This window comes from Marmota flaviventris, chromosome 7 (genome assembly GCF_047511675.1).
Source record: "Marmota flaviventris isolate mMarFla1 chromosome 7, mMarFla1.hap1, whole genome shotgun sequence".
In the NCBI taxonomy this organism is placed as follows: domain Eukaryota; kingdom Metazoa; phylum Chordata; class Mammalia; order Rodentia; family Sciuridae; genus Marmota; species Marmota flaviventris.
Window position 1 is genome coordinate 54,867,701 of NC_092504.1, and position 22,349 is coordinate 54,890,049.

At 33.6% G+C, this 22,349-nt stretch overlaps 1 protein-coding gene across 5 annotated transcripts; it reads right to left on the bottom strand.

The window, feature by feature from the left end:
• Positions 1 to 34: 34 nt before the first annotated feature.
• On the bottom strand, positions 35 to 21,386 carry LOC114104691 (sulfotransferase 1B1). Of its 5 annotated transcripts, none has more exons than XM_027950905.2 (8): positions 21,168 to 21,386; positions 18,699 to 18,832; positions 18,305 to 18,433; positions 14,874 to 14,971; positions 9,254 to 9,380; positions 8,487 to 8,581; positions 7,322 to 7,502; positions 35 to 4,159 (listed from the first exon to the last, which is right to left on the bottom strand). In XM_027950905.2, exons 2-8 carry the CDS (start codon positions 18,805 to 18,807, stop codon positions 4,047 to 4,049), a joined length of 852 nt encoding a protein of 283 aa, XP_027806706.1. In that variant the 5' UTR covers positions 18,808 to 18,832; positions 21,168 to 21,386; the 3' UTR covers positions 35 to 4,046. The 5 variants fall into 5 exon arrangements, with proteins under 5 accessions (XP_027806706.1, XP_027806705.1, XP_071470428.1 ...); XM_027950904.2 differs by having other exon boundaries at positions 18,699 to 18,889; XM_071614327.1 differs by having other exon boundaries at positions 18,699 to 18,953.
• Positions 21,387 to 22,349: the final 963 nt, after the last annotated feature.

The following is a 22,349-nucleotide window of genomic DNA, read 5'->3' on the forward strand; positions in this document are numbered from 1 at the left end:
AAAACCTATAAAGAAACAATCGTAAACACCCAGAAACACATAAAGAGTCACTTTTATTAAATTAAATTATTGATTTTCTTTCCATCCTTTTCATATTCTGTTTCTCCCTGCTTTGCCATTTTCAGTCTCTTACTCTGAGTACTCATGCACTCAATATTGAGAAACAAGAGAAGATGATTGCCTATTTAATATAATTTACCAATACTGTCTAAAAGTGGAGAGGTGGTATAATGAATATGGTAGAGGAAAAATTAAAACCCAGGGTAACATTTGCATCTTGTAAAGCTTAGCAAAATATTCTTATATCAATTAATCTGCCTTCTTAGGGGGAAAATTACAAATATATTTTCCTTTTGATTGCAGGAGATTTTCATTGATTTTGTAAATAAAAAAGTAAACTTTCCTATCCAGACCTTCTCTAGAAACAACTACGCAGACACCAAACCAGGTAGGAATAAAGGGAAACTTGGTATTGAGGCTATCTTTATATTCAGCTACTTTGGAAAGCATTTCCTTGGCATTTTTAATTAATAAATTAATTTGTTTATTTTTATGGTACTGGGGATTGAATGCAGGGGCACTCTACCACTGAGCCACACCACTGGCCCTTTTCACTGTATTTAGAGACAAGTTCTCTTTACATTGTCCAGGCTAGCCTCCAACATGTAAATCCTCCTGTTTCAGTCTTCACAGTCACTGGGATTACAGGCATGCACCACCACACCCAGTGGGATACATGATTCTACATGTATTTTACATGATTTTTACATGTAATCTTCATGATTTTATGATGAGTCACACAAAACACTCAAAGGTGTTGAAAGTGTCAATAAGACAACATTAGAAGTTCCCCAAAACACATACCTATATCAATTTACATTTGAAATATAAATACTCTGTTAGCACAATTTAACAATTTCTAAAACTACTAGATCCCTAACAGGTCTGCTCTAGTATCTATGATATTGATTTCAACATAAGTACACAAAGGAAACAAACTCCCACTGAAAGACAAAAAACAAAAAATGAATGGTGGTGTGAAAAATATATGGAATAAAAAGATAAGAACATAGCACTGGGACAAAATAGGATCTTCAGAAATAGATAATAAAATTTAATGATTTGGAGATACACTTTATTTCTAAATTAATTCCATTTTTTGTGCAATAAATCTTATCCATGAATTTTCTCCAATAATATTCACAGATGTGACAACTGATCTTGGGAAAACAATAAGATTGGATAAAGACATTTCAATATGCTTGTACTAAGTAGCTGGCTGCTTAAAAAGCTTGCTGTTGAAAGTCATGTTTTAATAACATGGAAATATTTTATTTATAACACTTTCAATGATCACAAGTAATAAATGAGACATTTGTGCTGGTAGCTTACTAAAAACTACCTATTCTTAGGCCCATTTTTTCCTTCTTGCCTTTCTCAGTTGTCTGAAGAACTCTAGCAAAATAATTGGCTTCCCACATCTCTTTAATATCAAGTATTTGAAAGAGATTATATTAACTTCTTCTCTGTATATGAAAAGGAATATGTAATATGGAGTAGAGTGTTGTCTTGATTAAAGTGAAATGGGGCATATACTCAACTGTCAAAATCCTCAAAGGGTTTAACTTTTTCGATAGAACATAAGATCAATGGGAAAAGAGATTAAGTGGTGTGGGTAGGACAAGTTAGAACAGATCTCATGAGAACAGGGTGGAGTGAAATGAAATAGATATCATTTCCCTTTGGGAAGTGAGGGCCTAATTGTGCTCTGATGAAAAAAAAATCTTTAAGCTGTTCATTGAATTTTTTCTTGTTGTTGTTACTATGGATTGAACTCAGGAGGCACTTAACCACTCAGCCACATCTGCAGCCCTATTATTTATATTTTATTCCTGCACCACTTCACTTGGCTTTGTTGACTTCTTGAAAAACAACCCTTGACCTGATGAATGAGACTTGTCATGGATGAGGGAATAAGGAAAACATTGCTAGACATTTGTCCTTACTGTCCTTATGTCATGGTACATCAGTCAGGGGAAAAAAAAAAACAAAATAAAAAAAAAAAAAAAACATTAGAATGAGGTCAATGTAACTGTGTCTTATTTGGAAACTGAATAAGAAATAGAGATGAAAACATTGTTTTAGAAAAATTAATTTGGTGGCAATTTTTTGTAGGGTTTCAAAAGATATAAAGCACTTCTGAAACTAAAATCTAGTAGGAGTCTCACTGTATAGTGCTGAGAGTGAGCTTAAGAGTGAGGGAATCTGAATGGATGTTTGAATCATAGACTAAGAAATGAAGAAGAGGCAATAACCCACAAAAGAGTAAAGGAAAATCTAATTTTTTGTACTTTTCATTCAATGCACAGAAAAATATCTGGAGAATAGTTTAATCTTACAGTATTTTGTTGTTGCTGTTGAATCAAGTCCAGTGAGAAACTTATTCCAAAGAGGAAAACTAGGGAAAGTAGGAATTATTATATTCTGCTAGTGAAATTAGTTAGTGCAGCCAACCCATCACAAAGATTAAAGTCTAGTTCAGATTTTTTTCCCCAGTAACAGACTATAGTAGCAGAAGCCCATATGTATTCAGGCAACATTTACTCATTGTTAGTAAAGATAACAAATAAATAGACACATGATTGGCTTACTTTACTTCCTTCTTAAAAACAATATTCTACATAGCTGGTATTCATAACATGCGTAGACTTATAGAATTAACTCCTTCAAAATATGTTTCTAAAGAGCATGAACACAAGTTGCTTATCCTAAAATAATTTATAATATACACTGTAAATGTATAGAAGCAAATATTTCCAGAATCAGAGGCAATCATTTCTGGGGGATTTGCATTTAGTACTACATTATTCTTCTGCTGGGATTGAAAAGGAGTGTAGTTACAGGGTGAAGGAGTGTCTCAACTATTCCAGACTGAGAGTGTATATTTGCAAAACTGCAACCCACTGATATTTGTATTATGCCTCAGGGAGTCTAAAATGCATTTGAAGTTCCAACTCCTGGAACATGGAAAGGCCCAGCCCAGAGCACTCTAATGAGCTTCAGTTTAAGAACTGTGGCTTTGGATTTAATTTGGCACATGCTGATATGAACTTCAGATAAAAGTTTTTGCTGCACATGGATAGAGGCATAGCTACATGCATGGAAGAACCAGAGTTGAGATATGAATGTTCCCGGAAACGTCTATCGAGAGTCCAAGCACGTAGCCATAGTGTGGGATAGTAGGTAGGAGGGATCCTGGGTCAGGAGGGCAGAGTGAGACTCAGGCTAGTCTTCCTTGGACAGCAGACTGGGAAATTTTCAGTGGCAGCTATACCCTTATCTTGGGTGCTATTAGGGAATCCAAATCTATTCGGAGAAAGATCAAAGTGACCAGAGCACTGCAATGTGTGATCTATAGAAATTGAAAAGGGTTTCCTAAGAGAAGAGGACTGTCCACAGGAAGCAAGTCCTGGTGCTCACAGAGACAGTCTCTAAGAGACAACCTTCAGTCCCCAGGGAAGACCTTAGAGAGAACAATATAGGTCTTTGCCCTTTGGAGACCTGGACATTAAATAAGGTACAGAAAAAAAAAAATTATAGGATCTGGAACATGAACTGTGTTATCCAAATAGAGGAAGATGAGCTATGACTTCAGGAAGAGTTTGACACACCCGGTAAACAGCAGTGGAACACAGTGTCCTGGGTCAATAATTCATCAAAGGAAACCAGTCGAGGCAGGAAATATAGTGTCAGGTTACAAACAGCAGTCATAAGATAGGGAGATTGAAGAGGGTAAATACTGTCTTATCTGGTCTAATCTAGGAAAAGGCAGGATTAGCCTACAAAACAGGAATGATGGGCCTTGGCTTTGGGAATTAGGAAACTCAGAGGCAGAGGAACAAACTGAAGCCTGATTAATGATGCTGAAAAATTCAAAGTTTTAAAATATGCTTTTTCTTCCCTATAGTCATTTGATTGCTCAGCCAAGTCATAACTGCTTTCTTTCTAAAAACTATGGGTCATCTTCTGTTTCTTCAAGTTACAGTTTAAATCTCTGTGCGAAATTGAAGTGTAGTTCCAGATATTTCTTTTTTATAAAGGGCATCAAATTTCTCATTCTGGGCCGCTGTAAAGTAATTTTTCCAGTCACCAGTAATCCCTAAAAAATAAAAAAAGAAAACATATGAAAGATAAAAATATATCCATTATGAAGAAAAACCTAACATGTACCAAAGGAAAGATTAGAAACCTTAAGAAAAAACTTTGCTTGTATATGAAAACTTTAAAATGTCATTTCCTTAAAAAGTTGGACATTTTCTCTCATCTGTAAATGTGACTTATAACTAAACATACAGTCTAACATTTAAAAAGTTAGAAAGGCTGATTTTCTTATACAAATACATGGAAGTAAATTTTTTTCCTGAGAGAGATTCTTTTACTTTTTCTGACTGTTCTGGGTCATGGGGTTATCACTGAATCCTCTGGATCAATAGTGAGGGCATAGTATATTTCCTGAGTTACTTTGGGAAAATGTACAAAGAAGATTCATTAGCCCAAAAAACTATGAAACAGAAAGCTGATGAGTATAGTTTTCTAGTATTTATAAGTGAAAATGTAATGATATTTGGAAGATACTTGTTTTCATCAGGTTTGCACTTTTTTGCAGTTTTGGTAAAAATAATAATAATAAAATCACACATATAACATCCCTGAACATCTTTTCAAAAATTAAATGGGGGGGGGGGTATAAATTTACATTTAATTTCTCATACTTGGATGGTTATAAAAATTATTTTTTTAAATGAATGAACTGTTAATGTACAACAAATGTTCTTGGAATAATACTTTTACCATTTTATAAAATATTAATTATACCACATTGAATTACAAACTATGTTAATTCATGATACTTAAATAAAACTTCTAAGTTCTCTAAGTGAAAAAGTCTTTCTAACAAGGTTGTTTCCTTGGTTATTATACTTTATTTTATGTTCACCAGATGTCAGTAGCTCTTTGTAATGTACATGAAGATCAACACAGACATATTTGGGGTAGTGCATCTTCAAAGATGTCATTAAAAACAGAGAACACAAATTTAAGAAATAAAAAGTTGTACATTAAGCATTATAGGGGTCTTCTGATCTGTGAATAAATTATACAATATACACAAACACTTTGTAATAATTTTTTAAATAAACTAAACACTAACTAAAGGCCAGATATTTGTTTTGTTGCAATTTGGGACATTGGATATCATCTGTCCCCTCCCTATTATGGTGTCTGTTGTGCCACTAAATGAGGACATTGATTTTTCCATGAAGTAGCCTTCAAGACTGGGCATGACTAACTCCTGTGTCCTATACCCGTTTCAGCATTCAATTTTATGATTCTTATACCCCATCATTAGCTCTGTGAAGCAAATGTTTGTGTCATTTATCCCTAAATGGCCTAGATAATAGTGCTGCAAATAGGTATTCAAAAAGAGCTTTTCCTGTATGTGAATTTTTAAGTGAATACATGAAAGAATGAATGAATGAATCTTGAACTATGTAGACTCATAATATTTATTTATTTCTTTTTTGGTTGTAACTGGACACAATATCTTTATTTTATTTATTTATTTTTTATGTGGTGCTGAGGAGCAAACCCAGGGCCTCCCACAAACTAGGTGAGCACTCTATAGCTGAGCCACAATCACAGTCCCGACTCATAATATTTATTACTTCTTTATGTGTAGTTTAGAAAATGTCCTAAATGCTTTCATTTCATTTGCTACAATCTTCCCACAAAGCTTGAGCCATAGATGTTAATATTTTCCCCATTTTGTCAGTGAGGTAGGCATAGTTTTGGTGGAGGACTTGATGTATTAAATGTCATAGATTTTAGCAAATGCATAGCCTGGATATATGCTTTAGATCTATCTAACCACAAATGTTTGATCTGTGTCACCACTAGAGGAGATACAAAAACTGACCCATTATTAGACAGGCATACACTTTACTGTTGAAATTGGAGAAGTCATAGCATCCAAATAAAGAGCTGGTCTCCTCTACTTGTACATCTTATGAGATACCATAGGATGGCCTCTATTTTCATGTGATTGGAGGTAAAACTCTCCTGGAAATTACATAACTTTAACTCGTGGACAAAATTTGCATAGGGAAAAGCAACAAATAATTGATTTCCATCCTGTCAAAAACTACTATTATATTTATGTGTTTATTCCACACAAGACCAGTGTTCATCAAACGGAGTAACCAGTTACTGTTCCCAACTTTATGCTCAGGAACCTCAGCCCTGACACTAGCCAAAGTAACCAGTGGTCATAGAAAGAAGGAGGGTACAAAAATACTCTGATGTTTAATATTAATATATCTTCCTACAAATAGGCAATTCAAACATCATAAAAATAATCCAGGGACTGGCATGTCAGGCTGAGGACAGCCGTGTTGAAAGTCTTTGATATGCTCTCACATAATTGATTTTGTTACAGATGAGCTTGACTGATATTTATTGTTTCTCCCTCCACCAGCATGATAATGTTCCAGAAGTGGAGAAAAAAAAATGGACAATTTGTATTCATCTGTTCAGTCCTTTTCAAAATATGAATTTGATGTATTTTTCTAAACTTTGTGGTAAAGGATACATACTACCTTTAAAAATCCATTTTGAAGAAGGAAATATTAAATGCGACTCCTTGAGAAATGATTTTTTTTACACAATTTTCTTAAATGAGGTAAAACTGTATGTCAAAAACAAATGCTATATTCTTCGATGTTAAATTTGTACCCTATGTATCCTGTAATTCAGATAGTATCTATGGGGAGCAACAATTTCCCAAAGTGCTAAAAATTTTTAAAAAATGCTTTCTTTTGGTGAATCTCCTTTGTAAATTTATCACTATTGTCTAAATGAACTGGTGGCTGTAAAGAACAGAGTTCTGTAACTGAGTAAAATTCATATATCATTGAGGAATGGAAAGGGGCCTATACCAATGTAGACAAAGAATTAAAGAAGTAAGAATGACAAACTTGGAATTATATCACAATTGTCAAAAAATCACTCTCACTTAACAGAATAGTAAATAACAGGAGAAATATTCTTCAGATATTTAATGTTTTCTACAAAGAGCTTTCACACATTGCTTCATTTAATAATGTTGACTCTAATTGAGCAAATTTTGGTGCTAGGTAAATATCAGTGTCCTATTTTTACAGATGAAGAACTGAAGCCTAAAGAGGCTAAGTAATGCAGAAGAGGTCACAGAGATAATCCTCCACAAGAAAGTAAAACAGAAAATTAAAATGAACAAAGAATTTACCTTTACGCATGAAAGGGGATTTGCTGTGATCCAACATTGCAGTGGGCAGGTGTGTGTAATTCACCAGAGGATTGTCCTTCATCACTTCAAATGAGGTGTGATGGATGATCTTATCCAAGATCTCATCATTTAGGGTCTTCTCTAGAAATCTAGTAATCTTCTTGATTTCCTCCTTTGGATTCTATCAGTGGGTAAAACACACATCCAAGGAAATGAAAATTGTGTAAATGACTATCATAATGTAAAAAATACACATTTATTATTTTCTTATGGGTTGACTCTAAATGTTGAAGGAAATTTATAGTGTGTTGGGTGTATTCTCCTTAATTTTTAAAGTAATTAAACATTGGCAACTCAAAATATTTTCACTTTTTAGACTAACTGATTATGCCCAACTTTGTTGGTCATAAACTCTTAAGAAATAGTAGATTCCAGGGCTCAGTAGAGAGCATTTGCCTAGCATGCTTAGCCATGGGTTTAATCTAAGCACCTCTAAAAAGGAAAAAGAAGAAAGTAAGAAAGAAAGAATGATTGATTCAAAGGTGCAAAGATATCAAGACCTAAACTACTCATTAAATATTAAGGATAAAATGAGCAAAATATGAAAAGTGGATCATTTTCAGTTGTTAATGACATAAACTTATCTTTGTAACTTCTTTGGAAGCATTTAAGCCTATGTGGATGTGTCTAGAAAGATTTTGGGAAAGTTAAGCTGAAGTTGAGAGTGATGAGTTAGAATTTACTAAACTGCATTGTCTATTTGTATGTTGGAGAGTGACATAAATATTCATGGAAAAAGTGAACATGGAATGATTGCTCAAATGTAGCAAACAATTTAAAAAAAAAACTTGAGTTGTGGACAGTATCCAAAGGTTACTCATGAGTGCAAAATCTGGGTAAATGTAAATTTAGAAGAAAAATTTGAAAAGAAAGGATGGTCAAAAGAAACATAGTAATGAAGAGACAAGAATAATGAATATAAGTCATTGATTTTATAATTAGAATGTTATTAATGATGGTATAAAGATGGATAAGAAGATATAGGAGATAGAAAAGCAATGATATTATTTTGGACTTGATAGATTAATTTTAAAAGTAAACATTAATCTTTATATCCTAGGACAGGGCAGGGATGTTATCCAGAATAAATATCCACCACTTTTACCTCTTTCATATCTTCATAGTACAAGAAAAGTATTGGATGTTCTTCCTTTTTCTTCCACCAGCCCTTCACATGATTAAACCATGAACCATAGGCCACTAAAACCAGGGGGAAAAAAGTCTGTTTCCATAAGCATTTATTAAATCAATTTTTCCTGAACAATAAGTTAAATCGTAAAGACATTTTGTGAAATTTGTTGATCATTGGAACTGAGAATATAAAATCAATTTTTAAAAAGTAAAATTAGATATTTTTACATGTATAAGCAATTAAATTTTTTTAAATGTGAAATACAAAGGAAACATTTCAAATAAAAATACAATGACTGCTAATAAATTACACTCGACCTCACAAGGAAGGAAACTATTTTTATACACATTGTTCACAACATATATCTGACTATTATAAATACAATTCAAGCTTAAACTTAAAACTTAAAACAGATCTAACTAGTGATTTGGGCAAGTTAAACAATATTTATTGTGAGCAGAGAATGAGAATGGATTTCTAGCAACTGAGAAAGGATTCTAAAATACTTTCATTATACCAATGATTCATATCAAGTTTATAAATTGGATGTCAGAGTAAAATGTTAGATATATTTCATTTAATTTTCTAAAATAAAATTTGAATGCATTTCTCCTGGATTTGAAAGTACTGACTTGAAAAAAAATTTTTTTGAATGAAAAAGTCATTACATTAACAGTAATGGTTAATAGTATTGTTTAAAATTTTAAAAAATTATAAATTATAAGCTAAGGCCTACTTACCATCTCCAGTCATAAATTTCTCCAGATATTCTTCCCATGTTCCAGGAAAAGGTTGAAAATTATTCATTAAGTCAAAATGGTAAAATGATACTGCAACATCCTTGGCATTTCGAGCAAGATAAATCATCTTCAGGAGGAAGGAAAAAGAAAATGAAATGGAAGGTATTTTTACCAAAAATAAAATTTAAAAACTATAGGTAATTAAAATGGCAGAGTAGGTTTTCTCCTAGAAACTTTGGGACCACAATGTTTCTTCATCAACACCTCAAATATAGAATCAGTTTAATTGATTTTTTCTAGTAGGGCAATGCTTGTATGAAATGAGAACCTGAGACATCTGTATGCTTTGGAAAAACCTTGTTAGTTTCTGGCTCCCTTTACTCTGTGGTCTACAAAGAAACCATGACATCTTTAGGGAGCACAAAGAATACCAACCAATTTGAAAATAACAAATTGTGAGACTTTGGGGCCCTAAACTCTACCACTTAAGTACCTGGAAGCACATGACAGTTGAAAAAGATGACTGCAGTGGAAAGCAAGGACAGGCATTAAATTCAGTTTATAGGGGTATCAGTTTAGAAACTGGAAGACACAGATCCACTTGCCCTTGCTTTTCTCCTCTAAAGATCACTAAAACCCTAGAAATTTTTCAACAGACAGTGATATAGGAACACTGAAACTATACCAAATAGTCACCTCCTAACTTGAGGATATCAATATAGTAAGCTCCCTCTGTGTGTGTGTGTGTGTGTTTTTTTTTTTTTTTTTTTTTTTTTGTTGTTGTTGTTTTTTAATCTCTTGTATGCTGTGAATTGGGCAACAAGGAGGTTTGTGACCTGGAACTATTAGCAAGCATAAACCAAATAAAACAATATCCAGAAAAACCTGATCCTAGACAAAGGATCAGGAAATATAAGCCCAAAAGAGACATACTGGAAAATCCCAAACTCTATTCTACACCTGGGGCCCATCTACATGACCTGACCCATTGCCAGTAATGGCAGTGACACCCTGGGCTTTCATAGCTTCTGTTCCACAGCTGGGGCCCTCATGGGTAGTTCCATGTACCACAGCAGAAACAACAGCAGAGCTCTGTTTCTGCATGCCCTCCACCAGGTGGCACAAGGAGACCCAGCCATGAAGGCTCTGTCCTCCTTTCAAAAAGTCGGTCAGCACTAGCAGGTCCAAGGGGGTACCATACGCCTCTGCATATAGCATGAGCAGGGACAAAGCAAGATCACCAACAAACCCAGAATGTCAACACAAGAAAAACATTGCAGGGACTCGTGAAAATAAACTCCTATAGGAACAAAGTTCCCAAAATACAGTAAAAATTTATATGCTAAACCTCAACCGGATAAATAACTACTAAAATAATCCCCAAAACATAATGAAAATATATAGGATCCAAATAAAAATCATTTGTCTTACCCCAAACTAGGAAAATAATAATTTAAATGTGAAAAGACAAAAGACACCAATACTAATATGTATTAAGACACCAATACTAATATGTATTAAATTTTGACTTATCTGGCCAATATTCTAAAACAACTTCATAAAGAAGCTTCAAGATTCAATTAAAATTTTTCTTGAAACAAATAAAAACATAAGAAAGAATCATTTTATACATGAAAAGTTTTATATACATGGGAATTATAGATCTAAAATATACAATAACTGAAATAAAAAGCTTAATAAATGGACTTAATAGTACTATAGCTGTAATAGAGAATAAAATCAGCATGCCTGAAGATATATCAATAGAATTTACCAGATGTATGAGACAGAGAGAAAAAAGACTAAACAGAAATGAAAAAGTACCTTGGGGATCTGTGAGACAATAACAAAAGATTTCATGATCTTATATTCAGAATACTAGAATGATAGGAGAAAGAATAAAAAAAAGTTTCTGAACAATGATTTGGAGAATTAATTAATAAAACCATCCATATTATTATGGTTTGTATATGAGGGGTCCCCCAAAAGCTCCTGTGTTAATGCAGAAATACCCAGAGGTAAAATGATTGGCTTGTGAGAGCTGAAATGAATCTTACTTTGAATGGACTAACTGGGTGGTAACTGTAGATAGGTGGGGCATAGTTGAAAGAAGTGGGTCACTGGAAGTATGAGTTGGAAGGGTTCGATTTCTCTGTGGTTCCTCTCTCTCTCTCTCTCTCATGGCCACCATGAACAGAGCAGGGTTCCTCCACCATGCCTTTCCTCCATGAAGTTCTACTTCTCTCCTTGGGCCCAAAGTACTAGAGTCAGTCCACCAAGGACCAAACTTCTGAAACCATGAGCCTAAAATAAACTTTTCTTCTTCTAGGTTGCTCTTGTCAGGTATTTTGATCACAGAAACAAAATGCTAACACTCATGCATATTTAAAAAAATAAATCTACAGATCCAAAAAGCCAAAAGAACTTCAAAAAGGAGAAACCCAAATAAAGTCAGACTGTTATGGTCTGAGCTTAATCAATATAGATTACAGATTACAAGTTATAGATTATAGGTTATGAAATATTAATTAATAAGTAGGACGATAGGATTATGTAATAAGTGTTATAGAATAAATAATGTTAAACTGTTTCTAAGATGTTAAAAATTGTTTTTCTGTACTTCATATGCCCACAAATGTGCTCAAACCCAGGATGTGTTGTCTGTTTTGCTCTGCTAACTGCTGTCTCCGCCCTTGTATCCTGCTTGCTTGACTGCACCTACATTTCCTAGGGTATGTTTTTTTCCCCTTATAAACCCCACAGAACTGGGACCTGATGCAGTTCCTTGCAGAGACAATTTGGGTCCTGCAGGGAGCAGTCCCATCTGGCTACATAAAAGACTCTAATTTGGACAAAATTCTAAATGAGAGTGTTTTCTGAGCAATCAGCCCACAATAAGACCAAGACAAATTTGTAAATAAACTTCTGAAATATAAGGACAAATAAAAATCTTAAAAACCAGCCGGCGAGATGCAACACTGCATACTAAACACCATTGATTTGAATGGCAATGAGTTTATCAACCAAAAATCATGGAAGCCAAAGAAGTGGCATAATACTTTTCAAGTACAGAAAGCAAAATATTGTCAACTCCAAATCTATATGCAGTTAAAACTGTACTTTAGGCAGGAAGGGAAATAAAGATATTCTCAAATAAAAGGGGGAAAAAACTACTACTTGCAGATCTATCTTAAGAAATGGCTGATGGGACCTCTGGAGAAAAAAAGAAAATAATCATAGAATAATTAAATCTTCAAAAAGAAAAAGCAAGAAAATGGGTAAAAGAGAGGTAACATAAAAGAATATCTTTGACTTAGTGAGTTTCTTCTTTATATTTTATAATTGAAGCAAAGTTGCACCAGCATGTGATGAGGCACTTTATTCATGTCCAGGAAACACTTTAGACCATTATGTTTAACATATGGGGAGGAAATAAAATTGAAGATATCTATATTTTCTTTGAAGGAGAAAAATATTGACAACTTATCACAAGAGTCTGTGATAAGTTATATATATTTATATATTTTAGTGATATCTAGAGCAGTCACTAAGAAAAAATATATCTAAAAGCAAAAACAATAACAAAAAAACTCAAAAACATTATAAACAAGTCAATATGAAACTCTTTTTAAAATAATTCTGGTAAATGGTTCTGGTAAACAAAGAAATGAAAAAAAATAGAAACAATGGTATGACAAACAACAAAACGCAGAGGAAAAAACATGATGGATTTCAGTTTTAAAATCTCAATAAGGAGGGGAGGCAGGGATAGGGAGGGCAGCAGAATACAACTGACACTAGGATTGCTGTATGTATACACATGGATGTATAACCAATGTGATCCTGCAATCTGTACACGTGGAAAAATGAGAATTCATACCCTATTTGAATCAAATGTATGATATGTCATGATCATTGTATTGTCTTGAGCAATAAATAAATAAATAATGAATTAAAAAATAAAAATATACATAAATTATATACCAAAAAAATAAGCGTTTTAAATGTAAATGGTATAAGTATGGCGGAGTACATTTTAAAAAACAGGATTAAATCACATGATGTTTACAAGAAACTCACTTCAAAGTGACAATAAGTTGAAAGTGGATGGAAAAAGAAATCTAAGGCAAATATTCATTAGTAAAAACTAGGAGTGACTGTATGAATATGAGACAAAATAAATTCAGTTCAAAAAATTACTGGGGACAAGAAAGGACATTGCATAATGACAAAAGGATTAACCCACTAAGGAAAGAATGCAATCCTATTGCCCCAAAACAATATTGCTTCAAAATACATGCAGCAAAACCTGGTAAAGCTAAAATCAGCAATAGACAAGTCAAAAGTTTTAGTTTTGGTGTTTATAGTCCACCCTCACTAGCTGACCGAACCATCAACCAGTAGAAAACAAGAAAGGATAAAGAACTGAATAATATTATCAGACAACAGGGTCTAACGAAAATCTATAGACCATCCCAACTAACAAGGAAAAATGCATTCTTCTCAAGTGTCCATGGATTTTTCACAAAGTTAGACCAAGATAAAATATATTTTACAGAATAAAATTATATAATGTATGGTTTTTGATGAAAACGGAATCAAGCTAGAAAGCAATAACAAAAAGGCAACACGAAAATACTTAAACACTTGGAAATTAAACAACATACTTTGAAATAATCCTACAGCAAAAGAATAAATTTCAAATGAAATAAAAAGATTCATAGTATTGAATAAAAATTAAAGTAAAACATATCAAAATTTGTGGAATGGAACCAAAGTAATTCTGAGAAGAAAATTATTACACTAAATTCTACTCTAGAAATAAATGAAAGACACCAAATTAATAATCTACATTCTTACCTAAAAAATTAGGAAAAAAAGAGTAATTAAACTCAAAGTAAGCAGGAGAGCAATAATAAAGATAAGAGCACAAATCCATGAAAATAAAAGTAAAAATGTAATAGAAACAAAAATCTGGATTTTTAAAAATTAAATTAATAAAATTGATAAACTTCTAGCAAGAACAACAAAGTTAAAAGAGACAAGATACAAACAACCAAGATCAAAAACAAAATGGTGGATATCATAACACATCCTAAAACCACTATAAGAATGAGGTGGGTATGTATTATGTGAATAATTTTTCATTCATAAATTCAACAGCTTGGAAAATTACCTCACATTCACAAACTAGCAAAATCAGGTAAAATGAAATTAATAATCTTAATAACACTATAGCTATTGAAGAATTGAATTTGAAATTTAAAACTTACCCCAAAGCAAATATGCAGACACAAATAAGTGTTCACTGAAAAATTTTACCATACAAATAAGAACTAGCACTCTCATGTTAAGTTTTTGTAGAAGACCATAATATCTAGGGACAGCAGAGGAATAAAAGTAATAACACTGTCTTGAGGTTAGGATTATGTTGCTACTCAAATTTAGATATGTTAGGTATGAAAGCTTACACTAATTTTTTTTTTTAATTGAAACAATTCCTCATGTAGCTCAGTGCTCATGGTCACAAGTCAATTAAACAACTGGCCATTTTCTGACTATGTGAATGGATAAAGAGACAGGGTCACACTCTAAAATCAGCTTGCAGTCAAGAGAATACCTTGCAATTGTTCTCCCAGAAAGACTTAGGAAGGAGGTCAATTGGTAGATGTGTCTTGATGAGACGAGGTGATGGATTCTTCTCTAATTGTTCTATACCTGGGGAATTTTAGTTTGGTATTTAGAAATATTAGAGTCTCCAAGGAGCCTGCATTTCCTTATCTTCCCAGCCAATTTTTCAAGAGGCTTTTGAGTAGCATATCATGTAGCTAAATGTTGTGCCAATTACAGGCATTTCTCTATATTCCAAGAGGTAGTATTGTGTAATAATTAAGAGTTTATAACTTGAGACTATCCTTCCTGTGTTAAAATCCTGACTATCTTTTATTCATTGTGAGATATTTTTAAAATATCTCTATGTTTCATTTCCCCCTTCTTCAAATTGAGGAATTGTAATTCCCCCTTTAGTAATTTAAAGATTTATCATATCTCCTTCTTCAGGTTTCTCATACAGTATATCTTAAAGTCCTATGCATCCTTTTATTGTTTTACACAATATTACTTATATTCAATCTAACATGTAAATTACTTGTTCATCCTACATAATCTTGCCACATTCTGCATAGGAAGTTCTACACACAAAAAAACTGTATCTAATTTACCCATTGAAAATAATAATGGTTTCTGTTGTTTGCAATAATTTATTATATATGTTAAGTCTCTCAGTTATCATTATAACACTCTTCAAATGTTCCATATGACACATATTTGTGTTTGTTTACTTCCTTGTTTACTGTTTATTCCCATACCCACTTCCCATCCTCACTCCAAACACACACAATACAATCGAGACTCCAGCAAAGTAGGTAGATACTTATTTCCTTCACCAAGTGATGTCCAGTACAGCAGAGAGAACAGCACATGATTAGCATCAATAAGAACCTTCTTACATCAATAAAAATAGGATTGGCAGAAGCAAAATGCCTAGTTAAATTTTAATTTCAGATAAAAAAGATACTTTTTAGAATAAATATCTCCCATGCAATAATAGTCAGTTCTCTGAATTTTCAATTTAATTGAGTTTCTTGTATTTTATTGGAAAACCAATTAATTATAGATCTATAAAACTCAACCAGTGGGCTGGGGTTGTGGCTCAGTGGCAGAGCACTTGCCTAGAGGCCCTGGATTTGATCCTCAGCACCACATAAAAATAAATTAATTAATTAAATAAAGTTAAAAATTAAGGGAAAAAAACCTCAATTGGTGATTTATTATACTTCTAATCTGGTAGCTATTGTCAATTTCCTTAGCATAGAGAAATGAAAAATTGTAATATCCATAATTCACTACTTCTGAATGTCCATGAATTTATCTGTTTCTTTTATGAAGTTTTTCCAATATCTGTTTTTCCAGGTTCTTCCCTGAGTGTTCCTGAACAATTGCTTTCCCTTCTCTGTTGTATCATCATTTCACCATATGAGTCTCTTTAAATGAGCCATTTATATCCATAAATATGATTGTTAAGAAGTATCACAAGTATCCCCATTCAGGATGCAGAGTAAATCTGTGGGCCAGAGTTTACCTTCATTTCCTGGTGGAACAACTATTCCCTCTCTGGCAGCTCTACCCAGCTTGCCTCAGATCCTAACATTGCTTCATACCAATGACCCTTCATCACTTGTCTCAGATTATTTGGCTCAATCACTGTTTCATTTTATACTTTCCTATGAATTTGAAGTCTTACCATACTTGGGAAATCATTTTGGTTACTTCCCCAGCATAATCCTTCAGTTCCAAATCCTTCAGCAGTTTATCTTCAGCCTACAGACAACCACACCAAGGACTGACACCTTCCCAGTTGATCTCTGTTTGCCTATGGAATTAATCAGTCCAGCCTGTCTGCTGAGGGATACGTCATTTATGGGAGAGGATTTGGATTCTGCTCTTGACATTCATAAGCAGGTTTACCACCATCCATCTTCTTATCTCTGGTTTCCAACAGCACTTGAGAGAGCCAAGCTTCCCTTCAGCTACCTTTCTCTCATGTCTGTAGGACACCATGCTCTTTCATTGCCTCTTAGGTAAATGACTATTTCTTGTCTTTTGACAACTCCTATCCCTGTACCAAGCCTCCACATCTTGGTGGTTTTCACAGAGTTCTGCCCTTCTCAAGTTTTTTCTCTGGCTTTCCCTGGGCATTAGCATGGCTTCCCATGCCCAATAATCCTGAGAGTGCCCTAATGCATATATTTCAGCAAATTCCAAATACTATAATTTTAATTCATCATTTAAAATTTCCAGTGTCATCTCAAACCAACCATTTCAAAGTTGAATTATTAATAGTCTTACATCCAGATGTATTCCTCTCCAAATATTTCCCATAATAGTAAATGATTCCATAGTCCACTTGGTTTTTCAAAATAAAACTCTTGGAATCATCCTTGATTCTTTTATTTCCCTTACATTTCTTACACAGTTCATCAGTACGATAAGAACAACATATGTCTTGTCTTGAATCCTCAGTTCCATCCCCTCAGCAGCCAGTGGAATCACTGCATTTTAAATAATAAAAATAACAAAGCTCTATAAGTTCTTCCTTGCTTAAAACACTTTTGTGTCTTTTGCACTATGTTTAGAATAAAATTGAATAATGCATTAAGAATCACAAGCCTTACATAATTTGTCTTTGCTTAATCTCTGTTTGCTTTACATGCCCCTTTCCCCTCTTTTGTTGGTCATGTTTTAGTCCATGTCCTACACCAGAGTCTTTTCTGCATCAAGGACCTCATGCCTAAGGCTTTACCTTCCTGGAATGTGCTTTTTCTGACTGTGTGCATGGCTTTGAGTCTTAATTCCCAGTAGCTGCCCCTAACATCTAACCTAAAGGAAACTCTCCTATCTTTCCATTTCCTAACATCTGATACTTTGTAAGACTAATAATATGGATATATTGTTAATGTATTGACTTTTTAAATATCACAGTATTATTGTAAGCTTCCCAGGAATAGAATATATAATTAATATTCATTTTGTATCTGATTAACAGCAAAATGAAGTACTTTAGAAATACTCAATAAATATTTTTGAAATGAAAAATTAATTTTATAAATAATAAATTCTCTACCTAAAACAGGGATGGAACTTCTTTGCTTATTGATGTAATTATAGAAATGTCTTAAATTTAGAGTTTTTGCTCTAGTCTGCCAAATTCTACACAATAAAAGTCAATAAAACATAAGAAGTGTTGTTTATATTATTAACCAAATTTTCAGTTATTTACTTCAATCAAATAATATCATCTTTGGTATCATACCTGGATATGAAATGGACTAAACAAGTTTTTCTTTATGCCTCACTTATCATATGGCTTGCAAACTTTCATTTCTTGCTACCAAATCTACTTGATTCTTGAAATGGGCCATTACAGATATAATAATACATATAATTTTTGTAATATTACAAAATTATAATCACCAGGTGACTTAAATTTACCTGACATTCTCATTCCAGGAACAGCCATTTCCAGCATGGGAACTTTAGCAGTAATAACATCTCGCTTACATTTTTCAACATCTCCATCATTTAGAACCATGTCCAAGATTTCACTAATCCAAGTGGTACCTGTGGGGAAAAAGCAACATTTTTATAATCAGCACTTAATTCCAGGGAGTAAAAGTAGAAGCTTGTGCTCTTACTACATTTTATTAGAAACTTAATCCTGGTTTCCATTTCTATATGACAATGTCCATTTAATACACTGGAAATAGATGGTGGCACTAATGGATAGGAATGTTAACTTTACTTAGGATGATAATTTTATAGAGAAGTTGATTCCAGAAAACAAAAATTGAAGTCAGACCTGCATCAGTCAGGCTGCAGAGCTCACCTGATTTGGGGTAAGTGGCTATCACAATGTCATCTGGCCTGCTGCAGAACTGTTCAATCCTTTCCCAGTTGTGTGCAAAAGCATAAACCATGGGGCAGCCATGGACCATCTTCAGATTTTTTCGCAGGACATCACTTGGGGAAATCATTTTTGTCGTGAGTCGTACATATATATACTTAGTACACTTCCTACTAACAGTTAAATCATGGAGAAATTAAGAGAATAGACATCGGAATCTGAGTGAGAAATGTCATCCTGGAGAAAATGCAATATAACAGAAAATAAAATTGGCCTTTAACACACTGAGTACACAAAGATCTAAATACAAAGAGCATTTTTGTGAGCATAAGGTCACAAATTGCAACAGCAGCAACTGGCTCAGTGACAAGCAGAACAAAGGTCTTTAACAGAAACTTCGGAAAGATATAGAACTACACATCTTATTTTCAATTAAAATCATATTTCACAGAAATATACTAAAAATCTGGATTTAGAGCAGAACAAATCTCTTACTGATCATTAGCTTGTATGTTGTACCTCACTTTTCCTTTCAGAAAGTCTATTATCATTCTTACCCTTGCTCTGTAGGTAATGCATGTGTTTTCTCTATTTGCTTCTAAGATTGTTTTCCTTATCACTGGTTTTGCACAACTGAATTATGGTGTTTCTTGATATGTTTATTTGTGTGTATGTGTGTGTGTGTACACAAGTATAAACTTTAGCTATACTGAGCTTCATGGAATTGTGAGCTTATGGTTTCTATTAAATTTGAGTGATTTTTGCCATTATTTCTTCAATTTTTCATTTTTATTTGGTACCGTTGCTTTATATTTATCACATTAATTAACAATTATTATTCACTACAGTCCACATGTAAGCACCATGTGCTATTGGTCCCATCTGAGTTTGTTATAACTGTGGAGTCCCAGGTCCCAATCTAGAACCAGAATTTAAATTTTAATAAGATCTTCAGATAATCTCTATTCTCTTAAAACTTTAGAGGAGACTTTAAACCACCTTTAACTTACTCTCTGACAGTGTAGGGTGTGTATAAATGGTTTATCACAATGAATTCAATATTTCCTAGAAAATACATTGCCTTGATTTTTGTCAACATGCATTTTTTCTCCCTAATTTTTATCCACTCTGAAGATGAATCTTTCATTTTGTAGACAGCTAAATAACCAGAGCTTTGGAGTGTCTGCTCAAAGACAGAGAAAGGGTGACAACCCATGAATGGACTTTAGTTCTGTTAACTTGATCATTCTGCACAGACTATGGGCCCAACCCAGAGTCTATCATTGTCTCGAGTCTATCTCATTCAAATAAGGGTGTTCACAACTTGTAATGGCATTTTTCTTCAACAGAGCAATTCCTCTCTGATTAAAAGTTCAAGCTGTTCATGTTAGAAAAATGTTGCCAGAGAAAGATGGAATGAGTGACAAAACACAGCGAGGAGGCCAGTTCTGACACATACCAGTCACATCTGGGATGTGGGTGTGGCCAATTCAGGAAGCTCCAGGGGATTAGACATGAGTTAGCATTGCTCACCCTGACCAGTGGCTGATGAAGAGTTCAGAATTATAGGGAAAGAGCCACACAGAGGGCAGGGAGCTGGAAAACCTAAAATGACTAGTGTCATTGACCAGATGTGCAGGAGGATGGTTTTCACTAAAATATAAAAATTATGTTGTAAAAACATTTTAAACCTACAGGAAAGTGGCAGGCAATTTTTGTGGTTGTAAAATATATTCTATATGACATATAAAGTCTTCCTGTTCAACTTAAGCTATAGGCTGAAAATTAAAATGTCTAAGATTGACTTAAAGATTAATGGATTAAAAGAGGAAATGAAAAACAATACTGCTCTTAGAAGAAACTGAATCATGGCCATTAAATATAAATAATTCTTTATAAAAAGACACTTATTTCCACTCATTTAATTCTAACAAAATTCAACTCTATTAGATCCATATCCAATTCCAGCTCCCAAAATTAACATAGAATAAAGCATATTCTGTATTCTGGAATGTGCTTTAAAGTGGTATGTCTGTGTGTATGCGTGTGTTCACACATGTGTGCATGTATGTGAAGGGAAGATGGGAGAAGAAAATTGAGGACTTGGATAGGATTTCTTTATCTGAAAGTACCTTGAAGTGTCAAAAGAAGATCCCCAATCCTGGCAACACTATGGAAGTATCCCAGTGAACCCAGAAAAAATAAAAGTGAATATTAAAAGCTTGAGAGATTTTACATAGCATAAACAGTAGTACTGCATATCCCATGGGAAAAATAAGAATCACGAGAAAGATGTTCAAATTATGAAACTGATAAAAACAGAAATTGTTCTAATGGGCACAATGCTCTGTAAATGTAGGACAGAATCTTTAAGAAAACAGATCAAAAAGGAAATTTTACCTTACAATTTAATTTCCTTGTTCAGTTTTGTTTTCAGTCAGTGGTACTTACTGTGATGAGTCCTTGGAGTCAGTGGTGGCCCTGGAGACTTCAGCTGTAACACTAGAAAGATAAACAAGTCTAAGGACAGATCCAACACAGCAGTCAGTGATAGCAGTCAGCGACTCCACATGCAGTTACAATGTGAAGAGTTTGAACTACACACACACACACACACACACACACACACACACACAGACACCCCACACCAGAGCCCTGCTGTCTCCACAGCTGGCAGAACCAGGAAGCCTGGGAAAGGAAATGGAGGAGGGTGGTGACTAGAAGTCAGCTCAGGCCAAGTTTGATTAGATTTGAATTCCCCCACAGGATACAAAGGGTCTGAGAGAAACTCAGCTGGAAAGCACATGAAGGGTCAGTGGATCAAAATGTTTTGCCTCACTACTAAGAGTGTCTTGTAATAATTTCAATCATAATGAAAAGTGTTTGTGCTGTACGTTATGTTTTCATCTAAAAGAAACATGAGTTTCCAATATGCTGGAGAGATCAAGTGTACTGAATATACACTAAAGATGAATATTTATTTGTTTATTTGGAGAACAGAAACAGAGATCCCATGGTGCTCTTTGTCACCCTAATTATTTCCATAACCTCTCAACTTTTTTTTTTTTTTTTTTTTTTTTTTTTTTTTTTAGTGTTAACTGACTCATATAAACAGAGAAGGAGTAAAGTAGAAGTTAGTAGTGTGTGTGAAGGGGGGAAATTTGGGGCCAAGAAATATACTCTTGTCTTCCACTACTTCAGGTACCTATAAGTTTCCTTTTAATTCAGTTGCTGAAAGGAATTCTTTGGTTAATGGCATTCAACATAGATTTAGCTACAATGACAAGCACCAAGCCATTGCCAAGTAATTAAACTTAGGTAAGGCACAGGGAAGTCAGAAAGCCCTGAAATGTCTTTTATATCAGCAATTTTATTTACAGATTCTTAAGAAAAAAATTTCAAGGGTGTTTTGTTTTTAAAAGACATTGCCAATTTATTCATAATTATTTGGGGATATTTAGAATACTTTTTCCAAAATTTCTTTACATACTCTTTTATAACCAAAAAATAATGTATTGTAATATACACACTGATTTTAAGCTGAATTTTGCTATTATTATAAAAAATTATTTGTTAATTTGGAATAATTTTTAAAAGCAAAATTATTAAACCAAGTGAAATATACTTGGAGAA

Bases quoted from the DNA above. Each gene is read 5' to 3' on its own strand.
- LOC114104691 (XM_027950904.2), bottom strand. From the start codon at position 18,846: ATGATTTCCCCAAGTGATGTCCTGCGAAAAAATCTGAAGATGGTCCAT. The intron at 9,381-14,873 runs GTATTCTCTTGA...TTCCTCCTGAAG, and splicing joins TCTGGGAGAACAATTGCAAG to ATGATTTATCTTGCTCGAAA. The intron at 8,582-9,253 runs GTAAGTAGGCCT...CCCTGGTTTTAG, and splicing joins GAAATTTATGACTGGAGATG to TGGCCTATGGTTCATGGTTT.